General features: G+C 36.8%; 1 protein-coding gene across 1 annotated transcript; it reads right to left on the reverse strand.

The window, feature by feature from the left end:
* Positions 1-17,601: 17,601 nt before the first annotated feature.
* LOC104598448 (uncharacterized) lies at positions 17,602-19,298 on the reverse strand. Its single transcript, XM_010260511.2, has 3 exons — positions 18,301-19,298; positions 18,082-18,153; positions 17,602-17,973 (listed from the first exon to the last, which is right to left on the reverse strand). Exons 1-3 carry the CDS (start codon positions 19,099-19,101, stop codon positions 17,968-17,970), a joined length of 879 nt encoding a protein of 292 aa, XP_010258813.1. The 5' UTR covers positions 19,102-19,298; the 3' UTR covers positions 17,602-17,967.
* Between the last annotated feature and the right edge of the window lie 7,914 nt (positions 19,299-27,212).

Consider the following 27,212-nt stretch of genomic DNA (forward strand, 5'->3'; position numbering starts at 1 on the left):
CAGAAGGTAACTTCGATTCTGTAATAACTGTTTTGAACTGGGGAAGGTGCATTTACAGCAACATTCAAAAGTTCATCCAGTTCCAGCTCATAGTGAATGTTGCTAACCTAGTGATCAACTTCATTGCAGCTGTTTCTTCTAGTAGAGTCCCTTTAACGGCAATCCAGCTACTGTGGGTGAACCTGATCGTGGATGTATTCGGTGCCTTGGCACTAGCTGCAGAGCAGCCTACCGAGGAGTATTACTGTTGGCATTGCTCGAGGTGGGCGGAGATGGCGGAGGTAGGTAGAGGTGTTGCTGGGGGTTGTCAGAAGCGACGGCGGGCGGCGGCGCTGATGAATTGCAAGAAGAAGATGAAGAACAGTGTTTTTTCCCTTAATTGATATTATTTTTAAAAGTTAATCTATTTTTAAAAATTTATTAAAAGTATTACTTTTATTGATATTAGGGCCCAAAAGTTGCCCTTATTCAACCATAATCCTTTTTTTATTTTGGATAATTTTTTAATATCTATATGACCCAAGCAGGTCAAATAGTTTTTAATATCTATATTTAATTTTGCATAACTTTTTCAACCCATCGTGGACCTGTCCAACTGAATTATTCAAACCATCATCCAGTTATGATTTCAAGCCCAATTCTATTAAAACCAGGGAATTGGTAAAAGAAACTATTGACTGGTCAAAAAGCTTCTGGTTTGGGTGGTTGGACCAAGGTTCAAAGTATCGACACGTATGGCCTGTATCGGCCGATACGTATCGTTCCGGGACCCCCCCGATATGCCCCTACAGTGGGTGTGTTGGGGGTCTGACCGGTTCAGGGTGTGGAGGAGGCCTAAATCGGCTCCCCTGAACTAGTTGCAAAAAAAAAAAAAAGTACTAAAAGCTGTATCGATTCACCCGATACGCCCATGCCGGCGTATCGGGCGTATCGATATTTTGAACCTTGGGTTGGACAATTGGCCCATTCACCCGAGTGGTCGGGTCATGGGTTGCACACTAAATGTGTGTGAAAACTTCCGGAGACCATAACTTTACATTATGATGTCCGATTGGGGTGATTTATTTTTTATTTTTTTCAAAATCCATGTCCCAATGTGCCTTAGGTTCCTTGCCATGCTATTTTTCAAAAAAAAAAAAAAAACTTCTTTTTGCTTCAAATCGTAATTCTTAGTATTTTTTATAAATAAAAATTTAAAACTGAATTTAAAATATAAATTAAATATAAAGTAATTCATATATTGCATGTAGAATCATGGTTTTCGAATCGCCGTTGATCTGGATGGTCGGATCATTTGGCACGGGAACCGCCCAGGCAATCGATTCTGTTTTACCCCAAACCCGGTCTTTGGTTAAAACCGTTGAAAAAATCAACCCATTGACTCAGGCGGTCGAACTATCGACCCATCAAACCCGTTCAACGGTTTTTGACCATTTTTTTTTCAATTATTTTTTAATTTTTTTTGTCTGAACAGGCTATTCATTCGAACTGAATAGTCGAACCATCAATATAGAAACCGGTGACCAGAACGATTCCATTTCCACGTCATTTTTTAAAACCATATATAGAATATAGTTATATATATGTGTGTGTGTGTGTTTTGAATTTCTGGCATGGCATGGTCTAACCCACTCGAAACATAGTCAAACAGATGACCCATGATTCGGAGTGAAAAAACGGTCCGACCTCCGAGTCGATTTTTAAAACATTGGATATTGCTGTTCATGTCCACAAGACCACAAGTCTAGAATCGATTCTAGTACTTAAAGGGAAAAAGGAAAAGGAATAAAAGAAACCATTTTGGGCATCTTGGAAAGCTAAACGAAGTGGAAATGAAATTCTGAACAAGAATTTCGATTTATTTATATTGTTAGTTTTGAAAGTTCCCATTTCACTACTTTGTATCTATGGGTGTGTTTGAAGTTTCAACGACAAAGACTCCTAGTCCCGAGTTTGAGGTCTCTAAAGGGTACGAGATAAAATAGAGTATATCCTTTATGATGGTCACTATCAAGCAACCAGCTTTCTTATTCAGAACTGATTTGGACGGATAAACCAACCCAATCACATCTCAAGTTATGCGACCTGTGATCCATCTCTCCATTAATAAAAATGTGAATAGTAATCGTTCCATTGGTCAAAATAACCTGGTTTTAATTTTCAAAATTACCCCTCTACTTTCTATTTGCTTTACCCTTGTTTAAATTCTATTATTTTTTATCTTGAAAGCACTGATTTTTATTTCCAAAATTATCTTCACTATTTTACCCTTATAACTGTGTTTATTAGTTTGTTTTTCTTGAAAACCAATAAAAAAGTAGTGATCGATCAGAAAAATAGGTTTTTAGATGCTTGGCATTAATGGAGTTCCAAGTGTTTATGTGCTTCATTTCAATCATATTCAATCTTTTGTGGTTCACCCCAAGAAGTTTCAACAGCAATATATGTCAAAATTATAATCAATTAGGGTTATGATTTAACAGGTTTAGATTTATAAGTTTTTAAGCATTTTTTTTCTTTTGTCTTTTGGTTTAATTCTGTGTCTTTAACAGATTTACATTTACCTTCCTTTAGAAGGAACTTTTTCGACTGAGAGGTGGATGAGGTTATGAACCTGTTGACCTTTCTTCAGAATCAAGAGATGGATTTCAGCTCAGAGGATAAGTGGCAGTGGAAGTAGAATTCAGATGGTGTTTTCTCTGTCAAGTCTCTGGCTTCTAATCTCTGTAGAAGGGGTGTTTCTGATTTCCCCTGCCATCAGGTGTGGAATTCCATTAGCTCAACTAAATCTAACTTCCTAGTTTGGACTATGGCTCTAAATAAATGTCTGGCTAGAACTAACCTTGTGAGAAGGGGCATTCAGCTTTTGGACCTTTCATGCAGCTTGTGTGGGAGTATTGCTGAAACCACTGACCATTTGTGCATTCACTGCCCGTATTCTTCTCAGTTGTGGAATCATTTCTTCAGCTCTATGAACTTAAGTTGGGTCATGCCAAGTTCGGTTAAGGAACTGTTGGGTTGCTGGAAGCTTATGGGGTTGAACAAGAAAAAGAAGAGTGTATGGAAGACTATTCCTAATGTTGTTTTATATGGTCCATCTGGTCTGAGAGGAATAGAAGGATTTTCTGTAACAAGGCTTTAAGTTTGGAAGAGCTAATCCAGAAAGCAGTGGGCAAGTTAATTTCTTGGGTGTCAGTGTCTAAGGAATTCAGAAATTGTAATATGTATGCTATTTTTCTTTCTAGTTCTTGGTGGAATGTGTAATTGTTGATTTGGTCAATCAACCTTTTTGGGACTATTGATTTGCTTTTGTTATTTAATTATGACATCATTCGTTAACTCACTTACCCAAACGATTAGACCATTATGGTGTAAGTCAATTAGGTTGGGTTGAATTTAAGATTAACCCAGGCCCAACCCCAAGCATTGGATGTAAGGCTTCAGACAAAAGTCAAGCCTAATCTATTCAACTTGGGTGCAACCTCCAACTTGCATTGAAATTTGATGTCTTGGGTTAGTTTTGGACTTGGGTCTATCAATTAGCCCCACGACAAAATTTGTCATAAAATGTATGTATATAATCGTATATACATGCATGTATACAAATATGTGTTATATATGTATTTATGATTATATGTATATAATCAGGCTTAACTTTATCTACCTAAGGGATAGGCTTGGGCCCAACTCGAAAAATAAAAAAGCTCAAACTTTTGAACCTAAGCCTAGGCTCAAGTCGAGGACCAAAAATTGAAGTAGCCTATCTAAAATTATGAGCTAGGTTGATTCAAACTTGAGTTAAGCTCACCTAAGATAATTAATACCTTAATGAGAGGAAATTTAATGAAGTAGAAAGTAATAGTATTTTAAATTTCATTTTTTGCCTACATAGTTAAAGAGGGATTAAATAAATATGAATGTTTTAGTAAAAAAAAGTCTACAAATGAGACTTAATACCTTAAATATAGGATTTAATGAACATAATGAATTTAATAAAGGAAAATTTCCACTTTAGTATCCTGAACTTTGGGGGTAGTGTCAAGTTAGCACCCAAACTTTCAAATGTGTCACTGGAGTACCTAAACTTTCAAAAAGTGTCAAGTTGGTCCCTACCATTAACCGACCATCAGTTATTATTGAAAATGTCAAAACTACCCTTCAAAAGAAGACATTGTTTATTGTCTTATACCTTGAGACTGAATCCATTGAGGTGTTTGAGATTCTAGACTAATGAAGTCATTGTCTTCTACTTTTAGATCTGAAACACATTATTGTCTAGTTATTTCTTTGCTTTCATTTATTGTTTCTCTTTATCATATTTCATGTTTTTTCTCTCTTTTTCTTTGAAGATTACCAATTCAGTATCAAGGTAGAAGACAATGAACAGTGTTTTCTTTTGAATGGTAGGGACAAACTTGACACTTTTTGAAAGCTTAGATATTGCAGTGACACATTTGAAAGTTCGGGTACTAACTTAACCCTACCCCCAAAGTTCAAGGTAGTAAAGTAGAATTTTCCCTTTAATAAAAACCAATAGTTCAAATCATATTTTCCCCTCATAAATATAAGGAGACCAAATTCAAAGAGTAAGGGTATTTTAGTCAAAAAAATTCCAAAATCTAAACCTCATTCACACTTTTAATAATAGTATAGATATATCGAAAATAAATCCCTGATCATGTTTTAAGTCAGCTTTGTTTTCTTAACCTTATCAGTCAGTCCTACTCAATTCAGATTAAAGAAAGTGAAGTATGATTTAATTTTGAGACAAAGCTTTAATAATTAAATAAATCGGTACTAACGCAAGCACTCAAGAATCAACCAAGTGGCTACACCCAACTTGGTTAAAATCTATACCTAGTTGTGGTTAATCGTCCATTGGTTCAAATATCCCATGCATCACATAGGCACTAGTAATCTAAAAGGAAATAAAAAAAAAAAAAAGTAATAATTCTTTGTTATGAAAATGAAACCTTTCCATGGACGCTTATTCCCAAAACCTGTTGGTTCAGACAGGAATCAAATCAGAACTAGAATTAGTTTGAATGGAGTTCTCATTCCCAAGTGAGGGGGGAGGGAATAGACGTTCCTTCAAATGAGGGATTGCCATTTCACCAAGAATGAGAATCGGGTTCTATTCCATCCAACCAAAAGGTTAAGATTAGATTGGGTCATTCTGATTGTGATTCCAGACCCTATTCCCATGAATCAAATGGACTCTGAAAATCCAAAATACAAAGATGAGTACAAGACTGTTATGCTTTATTGGATGGACTGGATTAGTCCTTAGGGTCCCTCCAAATAGTTTGAACTTTGGAACCACAACTAGGGGTGTTTATAGGTCGGCTTAGTTCGGTTTCAGACTATTTGATCAACTGAATCGACCTAGGTGGGTTGGGGAGTTGGTCACCTGAAGCCAACCGACTATTATTGACAAAAGGCCAACTTAGGTTGATTGGTTTGGGTCAGTTTATCAGTTTGGTTGGTTGGTTTATAAAAATGCAGTTGTATTATTAAAAAATTAAATTTAATATATATATGGTCAAGTCGAGTCAGTTTTGATTGGAAGCCAACCCAATCTCTCAGGTCAGCATAGTAACTAAATCGAAACCGGCTGAAAATATTAGAAAACTGACCGATTTGAATCAAGTTAGGTTGGGTTAGTCGATTTGATCAGTTTCATCAGTTTAATTGACAGTCCTAACTCCTAACCACAACTTTGCTTCTCTAAAGTTTTCATTTGCTGTCTAAGCCCATTTGTCTGACCCAGCCCAAAGAATTTAGATGAATCCAGTCCAGTATTGGCAGCCCAAAAGTGAGTGGGCTGGAACTGGGCCTTCCTGAACTCCTAACACCGCCATCAGCCTAATCCATTCTCATTTCATGGAATTAGAAGAAACAAACGATTCTACCATTCAAATTTGAAAGATGATTGACAAATTCAACCAAATGGAGGTGATAAGATTAGACTCATAGGTGGAGAAGCCGGGTAGGGATCTGCTACCAACCAGGCGTTCCCAATACTGTTCCAACAAGCCGCTGCAGCCGCAAATTAGGAGAGTCCTGTCAATAAAATACGTTTCAACCCTCTATTAACATGATCTTATACTGTACATTTCATATATGACGGGTCCCATTTTTATGATGGATCCTAATCTGACAGTAAGATGTACGGTATTAAATCATGTTACTCCACTCTGCATATTTCATACATGATAGGTCCCACTTTTATGATGGATTCCCATGTCACAGTGAGATATGCGATGCTATATCAAGTTGGTAGGAGGTTGGAAGGTGTTTTATTGGCAGAATATGTCAACTCAAATTGAGAAATTGTACGACTGTAATTGCTTATTGAGTTATTGTGCCAGAGTTTGGAAGTGTTTGTTGGTAGCAGATCCGAACGTGGAGAAGCTACTTATTTGACTTCTCTTGGAGAAATGCCCAGTCCATTCCTTACGCTGGTGCCCACTTCTTGGTTCCTTCATCTCTTCCACCTGTAAAAAGTCGTATATGTATAATGTGAGCCAGCTTGGTCCGATACAATTTAGGGTTAGGGTTCAGAATTGTTGGAACTTCAAGTTATCGTGGAATCGAGGGGTAATAGAGAAGGAGAGAGCGGTGGCGTGGTGAAGTCCGGCGAAAGCGGTGGCTCCAGCTCCGACGAAGAGGGAGGCTGGCAACATAGAAGGCTTCGAAGGGCATGAAGCGTGAATCGGCGGCATAGCCTCTCCGTCTCCGATAAATAACGGTAAGACGAGATGCCCAAAGCTGATTGGGCCGAGCTAATGATGGCCCACTACCAAAACCCATTGTCACCGTCACCACCAACTGGTCCAAGTCCAACACCCCTTTCACCCATCCCATCTGCCGTTGCCGCTCCTCTAGTCCTCTTCGTGACTAATGACTTTTCTTGTATAAGCTGGGCTTTTCTCGGTCAACTTCTTGGGCTCCTCCAGATTCGTGGGCCCCTGGAAATATAAGTATAGGTCCACGCGGCATACTTAGCCCAGCCTATCTGCCTCTCAAAAGCTGGCCTTACAGCGCACCCCACCACACTACAGACAGACGATTGTGTCAATTATAAAGCGGTCAGCGATGGTCGGTGGACATAGGATAAAGATCTGCTACCAACACTGTTCCAACAAATCATTGCAGTCGTACATGAGAATATCTTACCTCTCCCATAAATGTTTATTCATGGCAAGATGTTTTCAATGTACAACTGCAATGACATGTTGGGATAGTATGGATAGCGAGCAGATATATAAGGATGGAAATGAAGTGGGTTTTATTAGTTTCAGACCGTGCCTGCCTTCATAAAACCTTTCAACCCATATCTTATCCAAAATTCGCATAGTTAAACCTTTCTCATTTCAAGAGAAGCTGAAAAGGATAACTAGGACCAGCGGGGGTAATTATCGTTGGATTAGAATCTTTTTTCATGATGGGGTTACTTATCCACGAATAGTTGTTGGGTTGGAACTTCTACATAAATACAAACAACAAGTCCGCCTCTTGGTTGGACTATGAAATTGAATGCTTTTGGGTTTTACCCGTGAAGAAACTACTTCTCATCCTGTGGTGGGTCATTTACCTAAAAGTTAAAAAAGAAGAGAAGAAAAGCTTCTGATTCACCCACTGATGAAGAGGGTGAGATGTAATGTGGGGTGTAGATGTGAATGAATTCCTTTGGGAAATAGGTTTCTAACACATTATAAAAGTTAGGAACCTATCTAGGGGTATCTCCTAATGGCAAATACGGGAGATGTTTCTAATACAATGTGGGGTACAGATGTGAATGAATTCCTTTTGAAAATAGATTCCTAACACATTATAAAAGTTTTCCTGTAAGATGAATTTGCGTTTGTATTGTCTATTATGATATCCTCTGGACTTTAGAGGATCAGACACCGCAATTTTATCAAATTGCCATGTTTTAATGTTTTGGTTAATCATCATCGTCTATGTTTATGTCTTATTCCAACTAAATGAGATCATTTACATGAATTCTTTTTCATCAATCTTATTGATTTAAGTCATAAATACCATTAAATTGTTAGTGCTAAAATCATTTCTTACTACTTTTATCTGTTCTTTTTTGTCTACCCCAAGCTCTTTTAACCCCTTCAATGTATAATAAAGGGAAAATCTATGATGCATAAAAGATATGGTATGGGAAGAGATTTGACCAATCAAAACCTACCCATGAATTTTGATAAATAACACCTGATTGGCTACCACATTTATGATTCTGGTTCACTAGGCAAAAGTTTTTCAGATATCATATCTTTTCCATGTCATAGTTGAACCCGTACAATAAATCACTTCTAATTGGCACAATTGGTAGTTTTCTGTGCACGGGCACAAACTATTTTTGTTTACTCCCTCATTTTATCATCTATTGGATATATTCTTAATTTCTAATGGATAACTTCAATCCTAATCCTATCCTTTATAGTTTTTCACCCATCCACATTAGCATTCACATTTCTGCCACATTCATTATTTATTGATTTCCCAATACTCTACTCCATACAACATAATTGGTCTTACTTTTATAAAATTTTACTTTTAATGTAAGTGATAGTTTCCTATCACATAAAAGTCCAAATGCATCCTTCCATTTTGGCCATGTTGCTCTAATTGGTTGGATGACATCTTCCTCAGTCTATCTCTTGTTATGAATTATTAAATCAAGACACCGAAAATAGTCACATAATAGATTTTAAACCATCATTGACCCGAATGGTCGAATTATCGAAAATTGGTCATATCATCAATTCCGTTTTGGCCTTGAACCACTTTCTAGAGAAAACCGTTAAAATGGTTAGAGAACTACTTACCCAAGCGATTAAATTGTCAACCAGTTTGACCCAGGCAATGGCTAAGGGTTCGCATTTAAAATTAAGTTCAATAAATTAAATTAGTTTAAAACAAAAAAAAATAATAATAATATGATATTTTTATCCTAACTCCTAAAGACCCATAGATAGTTCACTTAGGCTGTGTTTGGTTTGAAGGAAAAAGTAGGGAAAGGTAGGGAAACCTTTACAAACCTTGTATAGGTTTCCCTACCTTTTCCTTCAAATCAAACATAGTCTTAGGGTTTACTGTTTTTCACCTTTTCCTCAGAAAGTCTCATCGGCTAGACCCTACAGCACCGGCGACCACCACCTGCAACGATGACCATGATTTGCAGTGGCGACTACCAACTCCACCACTTACCATTTTCTTCCTCAAATCGTGATCAAAGTTTGAATTATATAAAGGTGGGGTCTGATACCGATGATGACCACCAGAACACCACTTCTTGCAGTGGTGATCAGAACAAGTATGTTCAAACTATCAATACTCTGCATATTTGTCTTCTACTTTTCTTTGAAAGCTAAAACTTGAAACTTGAAATTAAGAAAGGCCCAGAAATCCATATCCTAATCTTTGCTTTCAGCATTTAGTTTTTTCTTTCTCAAAATAAGAAAAAAAGGCAGTATTTAAAACAGAAATATAATTTTACATGCTAAATCCACCTATATATTTGATCTTGAAATTACCCTTCAGAGTATGATTTTGTACTTTGTCTCAAACTATCAGTTTCGTGGTGTTTGAACTTTGAAGGCTTAATACTTGATTTGTACTCGGCCAGTCCTCTAGAGCGGCAATCGGGAGTCTGGAATCGAATAGATGAATTGTGCAAATACTCTTAGTACTTAATCCTTAATACTAATATATTTTATTATATTTATGGTGTCGTGGGTAGCAAAATATTATTATATTTTGCTAAAGTGGAATTTAGAGACTAAAGCAATTCTCTTTTTGGGTAGGTTTTTAAAACCTTGGGTCATATCGAGTTCTATTTTGCCCCCCACTCTTAAGTGTATCTTGATTAATTTATACCGCTAGTATTATCAAATGTACATGTCATATATTTTATTTTAGTCCTATTTATTTTAAAATCTCTTATTTTTAAGTCTTTTGCTATAAGCTTAATATTACTAAGGGTGGCAATTTTTCACCCAACCCGCTGAACTCACCTAATCCATCCAGTATCTAACCCACTCATTTACTTGGCGGGTTGTGTGATCAACACATCACTCAATCCGTCCATTTAAATGGGTTGGGTTGTGGATAACCATTGGGTTAACCATTATAGATATAAGTATTAATTCTTTAGCCTTTTTTTTAATTTTCTTTATTTGATTAAATAATTTATAATTAATACATTAATTTCCTATTAATTATTGACTAAAATTAGTTTTGTCTTGAATTAACACACTTCATCCAACATAAATCCAAATCAATTTGACCCGAGTCTGGATCAGTTCAATGTAGTCTGACCCGAATCCGAAATAAACCCCGGATGGGATGGTTCGGTACCGCTTGCTTTGCCTGCTTTGGATCATCCGGTCCAATCATTATTCACACAACCCGACTCGACCTAGTACAAGCCAATCCGGATCGACCCAAATCTGAAACGGATCAGGTCGGGTGGGATCTAAACCCTAAACCCACCATGCTTGCTTTGCTCGGTTTGGATTGCCCGGTCTGGTTCGTATTCGTACAACCCAACCCAAAATCCGGTCCGATCCGATTTACTTCTCTTGATCCACTTTGGGTCAATCGGTTTGGTCCCAAACATGTGCACAAAGCTGACATGAGATGACCCAAGTCAATCCACCAGTAACTGAACCAGCCCAGTCTAGTCTGATCGAACTGAACTGGTCTGGTTGGAGTCCGAACCGATCCAATCAGGATCTGGTCCGACCGGACTGATCTGGTTCTAAACGGTTCAACCACTCTTGATGTGATTAGCTCGAAGGCAATTCAATTTGATGGTTCAAGTTGGTCTGACCGGTTTGAACCTAAGTGGTTCATCAAATCCGAAACCCGAACATAGTTAAATGGCTTTGCTACTTGTGTAAAAATAACATGCATTTAATGTGATTTGAACCTTCTCTACTTATGTAAAGTGCAATTACTATTGCCATCAAACTATGACCGATTTATTTGTTAAGAGGGAGTTAGTTTTTTTTTAAGTACATAAATATAAGATTAATGGGTTTGGGCGGATTGGACTGAGTTAAAGCAAGTTTGGGTTGAACCCAACCCATTTTATTTCATATAATTGGGTCATTAACGGGTTGGCGGGTTAAATGAGTTGGGTTGAAGCTCAACCCGAACCAAACCCAACCCAACTTATCCAATTGCCACCACTAAAATTACATTTAATCCTTCATTAGTTCCATCAATTAAAACAATATCACCTAAAAAAAACATGCACTATGAAACTTACTCCTGAATATATTTAGTCAATTCTTATACGATCAGTGCAAATAAATAAGAGGTAAGTGTTGATCCTTGTTGAAAACCCATAGTAACGGTAAAATCTCATGTCTCTCCCGCTAGTATTCAGATTTTTCCTTCGCCCTTCTAAGTCAAATCCCAATGCATGAACTTATGAATGTTAGCGAATTCGGGTCAGGTCTGGACCCTATTATACTCATTACCACCCTACGTGAATTCCAACTAATATATATTAGTATAGGAAATGTCTAAAATACTTATTTTTTCAATAAATAGCATTTCAAAAGTGGTTATTATCACTTAAAACAAAAGTTTCTTTTCTTGGGCATGTGTCTATCCATTCTTCCACTCTCAAAAAGGTTAATGGTATTACATCCTCTAAAGAATAAAAAAACAAAAAACTCATTTCAAATACCGTAGGATCTATGGAGTTATTATTTAAAAATAAAATTTGATTTAATCTATTAAATTAAATAATCGATTTAGATATAAAAAATATCAAATAAATTAATAACCTAAATTTACATCTACAGCATAAAAAAATGATGTCAAACAACATTTATCCAAAAAAACATGAATAAAAAAATCAAAACACTGGCCCCTACTTAATACAGGGTCATTCTTTAGTCTGGCATCAATCCAATGGCTAAAAATTAAAATTGTATATTCAGCCTGCTATATAGCTGGAATTTATCTAGTGGTAGTAGTGCGACCATATTTTAAACAATGTAAAGACAATCAACCGTGTATTTCTTTTTTTCTGGCAGTAACTCTTTTCCCTTTCCCAGACATCTATTAGACTGTTACCATTTACTCAAAATGAAATTAAACGTCACAACATGGTCAGTTTTGTACCTTCAAAGAGTTATTGAATAATTAATAAGAGAATCCAAAGCCCGTTTGGAAGGGTTTGGTCTTTGATTGAGCTGCATTGATTAAGCCGCGTTGAGGAACCTATTACATTAGCTTCTCTGGGAAGTCGATTCATTGGTTGAATTAAAGCATATTTTGGGCTTTTCTATGTTTCATCAAATATAATTTCTAAACTTCTCCATGTAGGGCCCACAATTCAGAAGTTGCTTCATGAAAGCCCTCCCCAGTCCCAAACAGTAGGGCTGCAAGTCAGGGGCCGGGTTAGGTCGGGTTGAGGCCAATCCTAAGTTCTAAACCTTAATCTAACCTGACCTTCAACCCGACCAACCCAACACTAACTCTAACCCTAACCCTAACTAAATTCCTTCAACCCTAACTCAACCCAACCCGAAATCAATTTCGAGTTGGGTTGAGCCCAACCCAACCTTCTTCCCATCCTTTAAAACCTCATAGAATTTCTCAATTTTAGATCTTAACTCAACTTTCACTACATATATTAACCCTATGTTTCATTAGTATTTTTTTATTGACGTTATTTTATTTTTTGTTCTTTTAGTACAAAATTCAGAAAAACAAGAGTTAGAAATGTCTATAATTTATTATGAGTTATGACTTACGATAGATCTTTCTTGGGCGGCAAACAACATAGAGGAGATGAAGAATAAAATTTTCAAAAAAAACATAAAATAATATTATTAAGATTTTAATCTTTCTGATTAGGATTAAGTGAAGTGATTATCTTAAAAGAAATACATGATACCATGTGGTGGGGGTTATACAAATACCATGCATCTAAACAAATCAATGTATATTATATATTATCTATAACATATATTTATATATGACATGTATTATAGAGTCCGGTTCAAATTGGATCGGATTGACTAAGAGGTCAACTCTAACCCAACCCAAAGTAAAGTAGGATTCATGAATTTCAATCCTAACCCTAACCCGAATATCAACCCAACCCAACTTTTTCGGATTGGGTTAAGATTGGGTTTGGACCAACCCAGCCCAAGTTGCACCTTACCAAACAGACGCTAGATAACTAAAGTAACGCACTTACTGCTTGCATTAATTGGTGGAGAGATCCCAAATTCCCAACCTAGTTTGAAAGATGGCCCTTCACATGGCAAGGCTCTTTATCGTGTTTTGAATAAACAGACTGGGATAAATAATCCTATCCAACAGTTCCAAGGAGGTGAACTAGCTACAGCCCAATCCACTTGGATGAATGGCATCGCTCATATATCATATTGAGGAGGCACCGGTTCCAACGTCAAATTGCAGAAAGCAAGCTCTCCACGTTGTATGCCAGTGGGCCCTTTTTATATCCCATCAACTCACCCCATAATGTTGTATGCCAGTGGGCCCTTTTATATCCCATCAACTCACCCCATAATTAGGTCTTAGTCTTACGCACAGCAACTGGCCCGAACTAAAACCTCATCACCGATACCTAAATAAGGACAGAACCAGCTACAGGAGAAGATTCCAAGATAGCTTCCACTCCATGGTGACCGTTGATCTTTTCACTGGTTAATAGTCTTGCTTAATTGCTTGGATTCCATACTAAACTCCCAAACTCAGATACCTTCAACGAAGTAGAAAAAGTTAGTTTGGTTAACGTTCGAGGGACCACCACATGCATCAACGCAAGCGACGTTAGTATATATAAATAATACTTAATATACTAGAGTTATTACCAAAATGAAATTATATTAATATTACGGGTGTAGCGCCGTAGGGGTGGATTCAAACCAAGCCGAATAGAATAGTACCGAGGCTTCTATAATGCTCAAGTTTGAGCCAGAACTTTGAGTTTGAGCTCAGTTCTAGTAAAAAATTTATAAGTTCGGCTCGAGCTCGATTTTGAAAAAAAAATATTTTATAAAAATAAAAAATATATAAAAATATTATTTATTTGATATTTAAAAAATTAATAATTATAATATTTTTATTATATATATATATATATATATATATATATATATATATTCGAGTCGGCTCACGAGCTAAGCTCTAATTGGCTCGAGCTCGACTCGTTTCATAATCGAACCGGTGAATTAGACTCGAACTCGATTGAAACCAAGTCGAACCGAACTCGAACAGCTCGTGAAAAGCTCAGCTCGTTGCCACCCCTAACAGTAAACCGGTCAAAACCCCAATACACCCTTTGTACAGACTGTTACGTATCAATACTTTGAACCTTGGCTTCATAGACTTTTTTTTTATCTTTTGATTTTTGAAAGGCTACACAAAGGGGTTAAGTGCATCCCAACTCATAACCCCCTAACCCAGGTGAGGCGGAATTCAATCCAAGTCTCTGCGAGGACCAGCAGGAGACCTTACCAACCAGAGCTGATTGGCACCTTGTAATGTTTGATGGACTTTTAATTTATGTGGGGTGCTTGCGAGATTTCTTTTAAGCGCAGCGCAAGCAGTCAAAGTCTCAAGTGATGGGATCCTCATGGCATTTTATTTTTGGTAATGCATGTGTTCTAGTCATGGCGAACATGGGAGGATATCTTACATGTCTAAAACTGAATGTGAAAGTTGAAACATGAGCTTTACTGGACGTTCCTTTAATTACATTCATAGAACAATAATAAAAAACAAGTAGAAACGAGAAAATACACCAGATTATTACGATTCAAAAACAATGTAAAATAGATAGTACTTATCTGATCTCAAGTATATAACATGGACGAGAGACTGCAGCATTTCAGACACTAGTGTAGCCAATGACCCAAACGGCATATTGATCTTTGTAGGAAACCTTGGCATAAACCCTATGATGGGGTCATGTGGTCCGTGAAGGTGAAAGGTCCATGTGATCCTGTCAACAATCGACTTTATGTCTATATATGCATGCATTCTTTACCTTCGAGATCACGGGTCCGGTGCCGAGAAGTCAGGGTCTCTTGCTTTCTAAATGTAGCCTGTAACAGGAGGAGCAGATCTTACCTAACAGGACAGAAGCCCACAAGAACAACAATCTGCATCTTGGGGATACTGCACGATGGAGGAGAACCAAAGGCAGATGAGATACCCCCCTTCAAAGTCCAAGCAAGGTGCAGTCAGATGAGATCAAATCAGTCCCCTACAAGACTGCCTCTCACAAAGTCCCACAGCACATCCCCGCCATGTATTATCATCGGGAGATGTTCCCAATACACGGCCGGGATGTGCTGTGGGACTTTGTGTGGGGGCTGATTTGAACTCCAGTCAGATTGATGGTTTCAAAGTTAATTACCATTAGTGGACCTGGAAAAGTACATATCCAGATTCGAGAACCGAAAGCAATTCTGCAAGTTGAATACCGATCAAATCAAAACTTGGTTGAGTTCGATAGGTCCCGCCAACTTAAGATAAGACTCGTCTAAATTTCCAGATATATATAATAGAGAGATGAGAGATACATCTGATACAAATGGAGCCCATAAAATGTAGAGAACATAACAAAGAAAAACTTGAAATATTCTCTCTACTCACCCCCCATCAACTTTTTGAACACGTAACAAATGTTCCAGATTTTAGGTTAAGATTTACTCAGCTATATTACTTGCATTCAATTTTATTAGCGCTAGAACATATTAGGAACCTCGAACTGCTAATGGCAGTGCTAGGTTAGTCTAGGATTGGTTATCCCGTTACATATTTGTTTATCATAGATGTAGCCCTATGCATAATAACAATTTCCACAGCATGTACCACAGCAAAATAAATTCCCATACTTTAATATGGTGCACATCACTGATGCATGCATTAGAAATATATAAGCAATAGGACAAGCTACAAGCTCAGTATTTGATATTCCTTCAATGAGAAAAAGGAGTAAACAAATGTTCCCTAGGGTGGTTGACAAGTTGACATCAAGGAGAAAATCAGGATAAAAAGCAATGATTCAACATGTATGGATTCCACTGCTATATAGAGGTAGCTTAAGGCTGTGTCTATTACCAGGATTCATGGCACTGACAATAATTTATCTTTTCAAAAAGTAGTACTGTAAAGCCTGATCCATGTTTTATGAAATATGGGACTATTTTGGAGAATGAGGATTCTATTGAGAAGTATAACTGGGTTTCTCTTTTGTATCAGAAATCCACAGTAAATGATTTCGTGAGTTGATCCATAAGTGAGAAAAGTGATTGAAGCCCTTTCATGATTCAATATCTTCTACTACTGCTCCTTGATAATGAAGGTGACGAATCTCATAATGGTTTAGTGATAATGCAAATGAGAAAAATAAAAGTTCTGTTTGGCTAGTGAAACAAATAGGACTACTCAAACATTATCTCAAATAGATGGTAACAAAGGTCAATGAGAGGCTTGATAAACCTACACTCCCACAGAATGGCTTCTTTATCATCTAATAATGATGGAAATCCAGTGAAAAAAAATTGAGAAATCTCATTTTGGGAGGGCAATATACTTCAAAGACATTAACAAGCTCTACATAAAATCAACAAGCTCAGGTTTAGTTTCCATGCACAAATAGGGGAAATCAGAACAGAAAATACAAACTGGTTAATTTTACTTGTATAGTTGCTTGTACCCAGGTCAAGCATACACAAGGATCCAATCATTTAGTAGGACACACTAGCTTGTGGCCATACTCCCCTGGCTATGTAAAAGGGGTAGAAGAGCATTGGAAAAAGCAAGGTTCAAAATATCGTTACGCATCAGCCCGTATCGGCCGATACGTATCATATCAGGGCCTTCCCGGTACGCCCCTACAGGGGGTGTATCGGGTCAGGCCATGGTTCAGAGGGTAGCTGGACCAGCATATCGGCCTGTATCGATATTTAGAACCTTGGGAAAAAGTAGGGAAAGGTAGGGAACCTATACAAGTTTTGTAAAGGTTTCCCTACCTTTCCTTACTTTTTCCTTCAAACCAAACACAGCCTTATTGTAAACCTAATTACCTACCTTGGAAGAGATGTTAAATGAATGCAAAACTCAGTGTAGACCCTGCATGAGTTAAAAGATCCCAGCACAGTAAGGTAGGAAATTACAATTAAGAAAGAGTTGCAAGTTATGATAGCTGAAACTGAGAGCTCTCTGAAAGAATTAAAGAAGGCTGAGTAAAATCTTTCAACTACTAAAATCTCACAACTGAAATAGTAAGCCAATCATCAAGGTAATCATTGGATGCAGAAAAGGAAAAAAAAAAAGACAGTGCCAACATAAACTTTAGACCTCATCAGCTGTTCCTCTCGAAGCTCATGAAGCTGAACTTGATGCAAGAATTCTTGCAGAATAAGGAAACAAGATGTTGATCCTGTAATATATATCGAATTAATGTTGGGTCTGCAATCTAATTATACTCTTGCTATTCTTGCCCCAACAAAATAGGGATGCCTGCGAAAAATTATAACTAATCAATAAATCACAATACTTCCTAATTAGAAAGAGGGATGCCTGCGGAAAATTATAATTAATCAATAAATCATAAAACCTCCTAACCAAAGCAGGACTCACGAAGAAGAAAAACAACTCTCCGTGGTGAAATAAAAAAAAAAGAACAAGATCCACTCAATTCATCCATCTGTTCCTTCATATTTACATCTGAAACTACTTACAAGGAAAACAGCTAAAACCCTCCGGCCATGCATCTCAAATGTTGCATTACAAACTAATTAAAAGCTCAATAATTAGATATTATTGGTTTCCTTTCCTCTTTACAGATTTACGGTATTGTACCTCCAATTGAGGTCTCAATGTAGAAGCAGTCAGCCTCCAAACTCCAGAATCTTCCAATAATCAAACACACAGTTATGGCCTCTACCTCTGCAAGAAACATAACCAGGAGCTTCATTATTCGGATCAAACAACCATCAGACGAAAAAAATCAAAGATAATTAGAGGATAAAAGAGGAGGTAGAAATAGAATCAAACCTTTGTAGGAACATCAGGAACTTTGTATGAATCGGGAGTAATCCCAGCCAACCACAAACCAGGGAAAACATTCTGTGAGAAAATCATAGATTCCGGTTAGGAAGCAAAAATAGGAACGAAATAGAAAACAAAGCAACTAGAAGTCTAGAACATCGTCGACTTCAAAGAAAAAAAAAAAGGTTGATAAATAGAGGGGCAATAGGAAGACAAATTTCTTACATCCAGCTGTTTCTGTATATTCTTCGCTCTCTTTTTCGGCCTCCGAGCTGGTTTTGACCCGGTCATCACAAAGATATCCTCTTCAATCTCCTCACGGGAAAGCGAGATCGAGAATTTCTGTTTCTCCTTCTTCTCTACATGTTGTGCTTCGGCAAAACCTCTCAACCGAAGAGACTTCGGAAGATTCTCTGGGTGTGATGCAAAGACATTCTCCTGCAATTCTCCATTCTTCGAAACACCACCGATCTCATTCGGAGCCTTGAAAATAGCTCTTCTCGGTCTCAGATTCCACGGCTTCGAAACCGGTTCCTCTACTTCTTTTCCTTCTTCATCAGCAGCAACGTCAGTTTTGTTCTTCGACGCGGATTCTTCCTTTCCTCCAGGTCGAAGACGAATTAAGAGTTTACTCCTACCGTCTTCAGTTCCGGCAGCTTCAGTTTCCGATGCGGTGGGGCTCTTCGGCGACTTCTCCATCGACGGAGTAGTGGAACAGGAGGCGAACGAGAAACGATTCTTAACACTTCGAGATCCGATCGGTAACTTCCGAGCCTCCGAATCACAATCCTTCTTGCAGAGGGAGGCACCGTCGGGTTCGGACTCGGAAGCCGAGGAACGGTGATCGTGCGGCGGGGATTCTCGGGTGGTATCGGCTGGTTTCCGGCAGCGGTGATTGTTAACCTGGTTCTTCCCCCACTTCAAGAACGAAAGGGAGAAATTGTGAAGAGGCTGCGATTTGACGGGCGCAGTGGCCATGGATTTTCTCTGCGATGTCTCGGCTTCCGACAATGCCTGAAACACCATGGATTGCTAGGGTTACTTGAGGTCGATCGAGAGAGATATCTCCCTCTCCGATCGTCTGCGAGCTCCAACAAACAAGGCAAAAACCCTAATTGTGAGAAGCTTACAGAGTGACGACGAACGAAGCGGAGAATGGGAGAGAAAGCTCTAGGAGAAGCGCTGCGTGTGAGGGAGCGAACGCGAGAAAGAAAGAGGCACTGTATATTGCTGCGTAGGTATACACTATATATATTTAAAGCGGGAGTTCGCTCTACTCTTCTACGTCTTTGCACTCTTGTTTCCTTTTTGACACTTGTACCCTCAACTTATTCTTGTATTACTCCTTTGTCCTTATTGGTAATAAGGTTTTCCCTGTGTACAGACTACAGACTATGGAGCGGTGATCCGGAACCTCCCACGTGGCAATTAAGAGCACCTTCATATTCGGAGTTGGAGACCAGCGGAGAAAAGAAAAAGGAAAGCACGTATATTAACAAGATCATGGATATGGTCAAAGAACCGAGAAAGACAATTGACCAAACGAAGAGATCAGGCGATGTTGAACCGTTAGATTTTGAGGGTGACGTAGACAATTGAGATAGAGTCAACCAGCAGCATTGCAAAAGAGCCGTTGATCATCAAAGGCAATATAAGATCCTGACGATGATATCTGGAGTTTCTAGATTTATGTAACCGAGGAAGGAGAAAATGGGGAAGATGCAAGATGCAACGAAGTACATAGAAAGATTCGATGAATCTGGGATCAGAGGGTGGAGCTGTATGTGATAATAAGAAAAGCCAGGGGCAAATGGGATGGGGATTGGGGGAGATGATGCTGGGGGCTGGCCAACTTAGAATTTCCGTAGTTTTAAGTCATTTTAACATCTGGGCCAAATGCCAAGCTCTTTTTCTTTTCTCTACTCTATATATATTTTTTATGATGATTGGGCAATATGGTTTTGTCGAGTATCCGCACGGCATGACCCAGGGCCAGGGGAATTTGTGTGGGACCCACTTGGGCTGATGATTTGGGGACCAGGAGTCCACGTCCACTGGACCCACCTTGGAAAAGAGGCCGCTGACTCGATACTCATCACTCATGGACGTATGGTGTGTGGGACCAGCTTTGGTTGGCAAGGCGGGCCGATGATCCCAATTCCCGACTCCCAAGCCCGGGCCCCGGAGGATGTGCATGTGCGACTTTAGAACGTGCTGAACGGTGGAGAGACCGCTGCGGTGTAGCGGCAATGGGATATACATATACTGTAAGTCTGTATTTGTAAGCCAAAGTTCTGTATACGGTATACACTCTCAAAAGCACGATCATCTAACCGTATATTAGTAATATCTCCCTGATAGTCCAAAAATGTTATTACAGATGTACAGTTGAATGCGGTGTGTAAAAAAAATAAAAAATAAAAACGAATGCGGTGTCCGCGCATACTTATCTATAAATCTTGTCAAAATGGTATATTAACAGAAAAGGGAATTTAGGTTGAGTGGCTCCACAGAATGCGCCTAAAAAATGTCCCACATGCATATATCTCAGCGTGGATTGAGAATATCTTCTCTACTTGTCATTAGAAAATGTTTTCAATATATAATTGAGATTTACTGTAAAAATTTTTGGGATACGCTCTATGGGGGCAAATTTGAACTTCAGATCAGCTCCCAACAGAAAGTGCCAATAAATACTCTAGAACTGTTGCCTATTAATCGTTCCCACATTCTTAGCCACAAAACACAATTGTGATGCCATGAATAAAAGAACATCTCATCACACGTAGTTGTAATGTTCCATTTGTTCCATTGGTAAGGATATGGGAACAGTTGTGGATAGCATATCCGAGCCCATCAGTGTCCCATTGGTTTTTTTGGTTCGATTTTTTTTTTTTTATTCATTCAGTTTTCATAATTAGACATTCAATTAACCAAATTTTGTTATTTGACATGTAATATATAATATATTAATATATTTATATATTAATATATTATATAATACTTTTAATATATTATAGTGAAATTCAATTTCATAATATTAATATATTATGTTATAATATATTAACATATATATCATCTTTTTATTTCAGTTTTTAAAATTTTGGTTTATATTGTTCGGTTTTTTACCAAATAAATCAAATGCTCACCCCTAGATACAGATTGATTGGTTCCAAGTTTTTTTTTGGTATCATGTCTTTTCGTTATCATAATCAAATCAGACTACCCAACTCCCAAGACCACCCAAATGAATAAGAATGAATGATGAAACGTGCTTTGTGATAATAATAATAATAATAATAATAACAATAATTTGGCAAAAAGATTGTTCTTTACTTTTATACATTCCTTGACCAAATTAAAATTTATCAACTTCAACAATTCAAAGGGGGAGAGCCTATCAAGGTGCACTTTTATACATTCCTTCAACAATTCATTGTTACATCCATTATCAAATCATAGGTACTTAAATCGTTTCTTAATACTTCAATGATTCAACCCATGCCCATTTTTTATCAGCCCCTAGCTTGTTTAGACCATAAACTTATAATAGACAAATTCTTCTTGCTAGTTAGTGCCATGGATGATATTTGATAAATATGATCAAACCATCTTAATCTATTTTTCCTCAATTTATCACAATTTATTATAATTAACCAACGTGGCCAATGCTATAGCACCAATAAGAGGCCAGCTCCTGTTGTCTACATTAGTGCTGGTCTCCTCTCATGTGATGACACACATGGACTCCTCCTCGTAGCCCTCTTCTCTAGTTGACTACAAAAAAAATCAGCATGATAGAGCTACTGCCTTTTGGTTTTGTATGGTCTCTTAAGATTTAGATATTGGAGTGTTTTTTCAGTTCTAGCAATTCAACGCTCTTGTTGCAACTCCTACTATGTAGTTAACGACATAGGACAACAGAATGATAGAATAAATCACCACGAAATTACCGATCCCTCTCCAACTCCTCATGGCCAGAGCTCTAAAGAAGTGGCCATATTTAGTAGTGAGTTTAGTAATAACTTAGCTAAAAGGCCTCATTCATTTTTTCAGAAGCTACTCATTAGGGTAAATGTGAGTAAGTGTATTTATCTATGTTCTTTTATTTAGGGTTGTACACAGGTCGTGTTGGGTCGGTTTACTGGGGTTTTCCCAACCGACCCGACTTGGTCGGGTTACCTAAGGTGGAAACCGAAACCGACCCACTGATAGGCAAAACCGACCTGGTCGGTTTGAGTCGGATTGGGTCGGTTTTGCTCCTATAGTCAAACCTTATTTCTGAAACTTGTCTCACCTTTGGTCCAGTGTCAACTTTACTAACCCCTATTCCTCTCAAAAAGCTTTTATATTCAATAAGACAAAAGTTAGAAGACAAAAGACAAAAATCAATATTCAATAAGACAATAAAATAGAAAGTCAAACTGTTTTATAGAAAGAAGGCTGAAACATTTATATTTAAAGAAACTTTCTAAATTCTAATCTAGGTAAAAGAGAACACCTAATTCTAATTGTAATTGCCTAATGAGTTGCCTATTTGGTGTAAAAGACTATATAAACTATGATAGATATAATTTAGTTAAGTAGGAACTAGAAGATAGGGTTGTTCTAGTTCTAGTAGAAGACTAGTTGAGTAGGAATCTAGGAACTACCGAACTAGTAGAAGACTAGTTAAGTAGGAAGACTAGTTCGGTTCGGTTTCGGTTTTTACACAAGAAAACCGAAACCAACCGGTGTTGATGAAAATCCGGTCGACTCGGGTTGGGTCAGTCCGGGTTGGTCGGGTTGGTCGGGTTGGGCCTTCTTATGAATAGCCCTACTTTTATTTCTCAAGTGAATAAGGTAATGAATATTTTAACCATAAAAGCCATTATTAAAAGGGGCAATTTTGTCCCATCCAAGTGTTGTCAAATTTTCCCTAGTGGGAAAGTATCTAGGGAAATAATTTTTTCATAGATCCTATATAAACCTAAAAAAAGAACATGGGCATCTTGGTCAATGGGAAACCAAATCCCATTGGCCAACTTTTCCTTTTCTCATAATCCAAAAAACGAATAGACACAAAATGATTACAGAGAAGTAAAACTAGGTTATTTAACCTCGTGCTTTTGGCTCATTTCCCAAAGAAGGAAAGAACATTGTTGCAACTCAATTTTTCAAACTCAAACTAGTCAAGAGCTTATGAAGAAAAAAAATTCCCAATCTTATGTGTACAATTACCCACCTTTCAGGTGAGCTTTTGTAGCTTAGTTTGCTTGTTAGCTGTTTCTACCATTACCATCTTAGCCTCCCTTATCTCATCTTGTCATTCTTGTGTCTAGGGATGTCAACATGTCAAGTTCGTCATGGGTTTGCCTCAACCCTAACCTGACCATCCAGTGCCCAAACCTGAACTAGCTTAAAATACATAATTTCCGAACTTGACCCAACCCTTTATGGTCTAACCCGATGCCAACCAGACCCACACCCATAGCATTTCAATTGTATCTTTTTAACACGTTTTGAAAACATAAAATCCATTAGTTTAAGTTTGGAAATTGTTTTATAGATTCTAAGGTGCTACTTTTTTTCATTTAAAAAAAGAAGAAAAAGAAAACCAAAATCAATATGTAAATAAATCTTAAACTTTAAAGCTATGGAGTTAGAAGTCAATAAGTTACAAGAATACCTTGTACATATGTAGGGCATCATGACTCGGTGGAGCGGGTTAGTCAAAACCCAAGCCGGCACAAGTCGAAGAACCCAAACCCTAACCCGACCCTAAAGCCAAATATGCCAGACCTTATAGGGTCGGGTCAAGCCGAGTTTACCATTTAACCCGACCCATTAACACCCCTATTCTTGTCTATGGAGCCTTTTAAAGTTGATTTTCACGTCCAAGGTATCGAGACGTATAATCTTCTTGACTTTATCAGATCCAATGGATTTCCATTTGAGTTCTCACGATCATTTAGTTTTGATATCTTTCTTTATAGTTTTTCCACTCATTCATCTCAACATTCATTATTCTTCAACTCTCATTAAATCAAACTAACCAACCAAAAAGCATTTAAAAGAGACCAAGACCAAAATGTACCTCTAATAAATGGAGTAGGAGTAATTGGGATGAATATAGGTCAAAGACGGTTGAAAGCTAAAAAATGTTAATGTAGAGATGAAAAAAAGAAAAAGAAACTCCTTACCAGTCATTTTGGTGTCGTAAGCTTTCTAGCTATCTATCCTAGATGAGGCAAGGTTATTTATCTCTTATGGGACATAGGGCTTATTTAGGAGAGGGCTGAATTGAAGATAAGCTTGGGTTCAGATAAGTTGGTTTAGGTGCTTTGAAGAACTGCATAAATAACATAAGCTATATTTGTTGACAACTAGTTTATCTGTGTAAGAAATTGGAGAACATGGATAATTTTGGTTAATCACTATAGATAAGTTATTCAAAGAGACTGAAGGCACTACACATCAGTTCCCCCAAATGATAATAGATTAGCTGAATATGATAGTTGTTTTACTAGTTGTGGGACCAATCATTTTGTTCCACACCTACCATAAATGCAAGAGATCAAGTGATTGTAAACTATATACACATTGTGACCGGTATGGAGAAAAATGATGATTGGTTGGACAACTAGTAAAATAGCTATCAAATTCAGTCAATCCTTACTAAAATGGGCACATAGGCAAAAGCCCTTTGAATTATCACCACATTTCATCTTTTTTTCTAATTTATCATCAAATAAATAAAATAAAAGGATTCAAATGAAGAGGATGCATGGGATACTCTGATTGTCTTCTCATTGCTATTGAGATAGGAAAAGAACCTTGCAATGGAGACTGAAAAGCAAGGTAGTTCTCAAATCATTGTTAATAGAGTTCCATTCCCTCTGCATGTGTGTGTTTTATGTTTACTAGTAAGTGTGCATGTGCTTTGAACGTGACAAATTTAGATGATGATAATGGTAGGAATAATGTATCTATTTTTTATAAATTATATATATATATATATATATAATTTAATTATGGCATCATGGGTTAACTCATTTAACTTGTATGGTTGAATTGTTTGTTTGCCACATGTACGGAAGGTTTTTTGTCATTTTTTTTAAATATGAGTTTTATATTATTAAAAGTATTTGATATAAATATAATTAATAGAATTTAGTTATGTGAAAAAATAACTTAAATAGAGAGAGAACAAGGGGTTTTATGTTAATGCCAATAGTGACATAGTTGTGTATAACATGTTATACCTTCCATCTTTGCCATATAATATTGTTTTTATTTTATATGTAATAAGGGGCTTTATGAATGACAAGAAGGGGGCTTTTGGACTTTGTATTTATAATAGTTTTTTTTTTAATTTTGTTCTTGTTGAAGTTGGTAAAGTGGGTTTGGTTAAGGAGCCAACTAAGGCATAGCTTATAAAAGATTTTAAAGCTTTGTCATTTACTTATCAAAGAGAATGGCAACAATAAATAGTTATTTCCAATGCAAAAGTGATTGTGGAGGAATTGAATGGCCACGAGCCATCGATATCTTGGTGTTTGGGTTATTACATAGATAAATTTAAAAAGCTTGCCAAACAATTTTTTTGTCACTTTTGTTTACAACTCTCAACCTTATACTAAACCTCCTCATATTATACCCTATAAGGTTAGACATTTGAATAAATGTTGTGTACGAAAGAGCCCCTACTTGTAAGGCTATAAACGTTAGCAAAATCCAAATCCGAACCAATTATTAAAAACTTGCACCCAAATTTGATCCGACAATTGGAAATTTTCATTTGAATCCAATCAAATTTGGTTTTATTTTGACTCTACATTCATTTATAAAATAAAAAATAAAAGTTAATTACTTTTTAACTATTATATATAATAAATTAATATAAATATGACATACTGAACTTATTATATAAAATTTATAAGAATATATATTTTTTTTGTAATTTTAAATATAATTATGTACATCTTATATATCAACACCAATAAAAATATCATAAAAATGTCCATTTTTTACATTTTTTGTAATTTTATATATTTATTTCTGTTTTAAAAAAAAATTATTATCTAACTAGGACTTCATGGGGTAACCAATTTGATTCGGATGGTTGAATTGCTTAGTCACAACTTGGGTGAAAGAATGGTTTTGTTTATGAGTCAGTTTTAAAATATATAGGTTTATATTGTTAAAAGTATTAAAAATAAATCTAATTAATAGCATTTATTAGTGAAAAAATAACTTAAATATAGAATTTGATAACGGAGAATGGGAGTTAATACCTTACTAGGCCCACGTAGAATTATTAGGCCCATGTCAAGCGAGATTCTTCAAATGACGTCGTTATTTGCATTGCTCTCCTTTACTAGGCCCACGAGGCATCTTGTCACGCGTATAATTTAAAGATGCACGTGTATTTAGCATTTATTCCCGCTTGTACAATAATTCTACATTTGTCATGGGCCTGCAATGGCTTCAAGCTTATTACAGGTTTGTGCACATCCAAAACTCATCTCAGGTTTGCGCATGTCTGAGACTTATCGCAAGTCTACGCGTGTTTGAAACTCATCACAAATATATCAACATACCTAAAGTTCATTGCAATTCGTTTCAAGCACGAGTTCGACACAATCATCAATGTCTAATGAGTTGTGAACTCATCGCAAGCATCCATGTGGTATTAATTTGACACATTCTTGCTCTGATGGTCTGAGCGACCACTATGTACCTACAATAGTATATTCAAAATTTCTATAAATCTTAATTATTAATTATTTTTTTATTTTTTGTTTTTTATTATTATTCATATGCAGCTTGCAAGATCCAAGTATGATTGCATAAACAGTTCATCCAAATATGTGATAATGAGATCAAATTGTAAAGTTTCAAGTATCATTGATAGACCATTCTACTTGGATAGACTCTTGTTTTTTGTAGTGTTTTATCTTTTTAGTGTATCTTTCTTCTTTTATTTATTTATAAAAAAATGTAAGATTTAAATAGAGAGGATTGAAAGAGGTGAAAAGTAGTAGTTCAATTTAGAATTTAAACCTTATAATTAAATAGGTACTAAATTAAAAAATGAGTATTTTACTCAATGTTTTAAAAATCGGACTAGACTAGATGGTCGAACCGTTTGGCCT

This window comes from Nelumbo nucifera, chromosome 6, assembly GCF_055504915.1.
Source record: "Nelumbo nucifera cultivar China Antique chromosome 6, China Antique-T2T, whole genome shotgun sequence".
Lineage (NCBI taxonomy): Eukaryota > Viridiplantae > Streptophyta > Magnoliopsida > Proteales > Nelumbonaceae > Nelumbo > Nelumbo nucifera.

Bases quoted from the DNA above. Each gene is read 5' to 3' on its own strand.
- LOC104598448 (XM_010260511.2), bottom strand. From the start codon at position 19,101: ATGGTGTTTCAGGCATTGTCGGAAGCCGAGACATCGCAGAGAAAATCC. The intron at 18,154-18,300 runs GTAAGAAATTTG...ATTTTCTCACAG, and splicing joins ATATACAGAAACAGCTGGAT to AATGTTTTCCCTGGTTTGTG.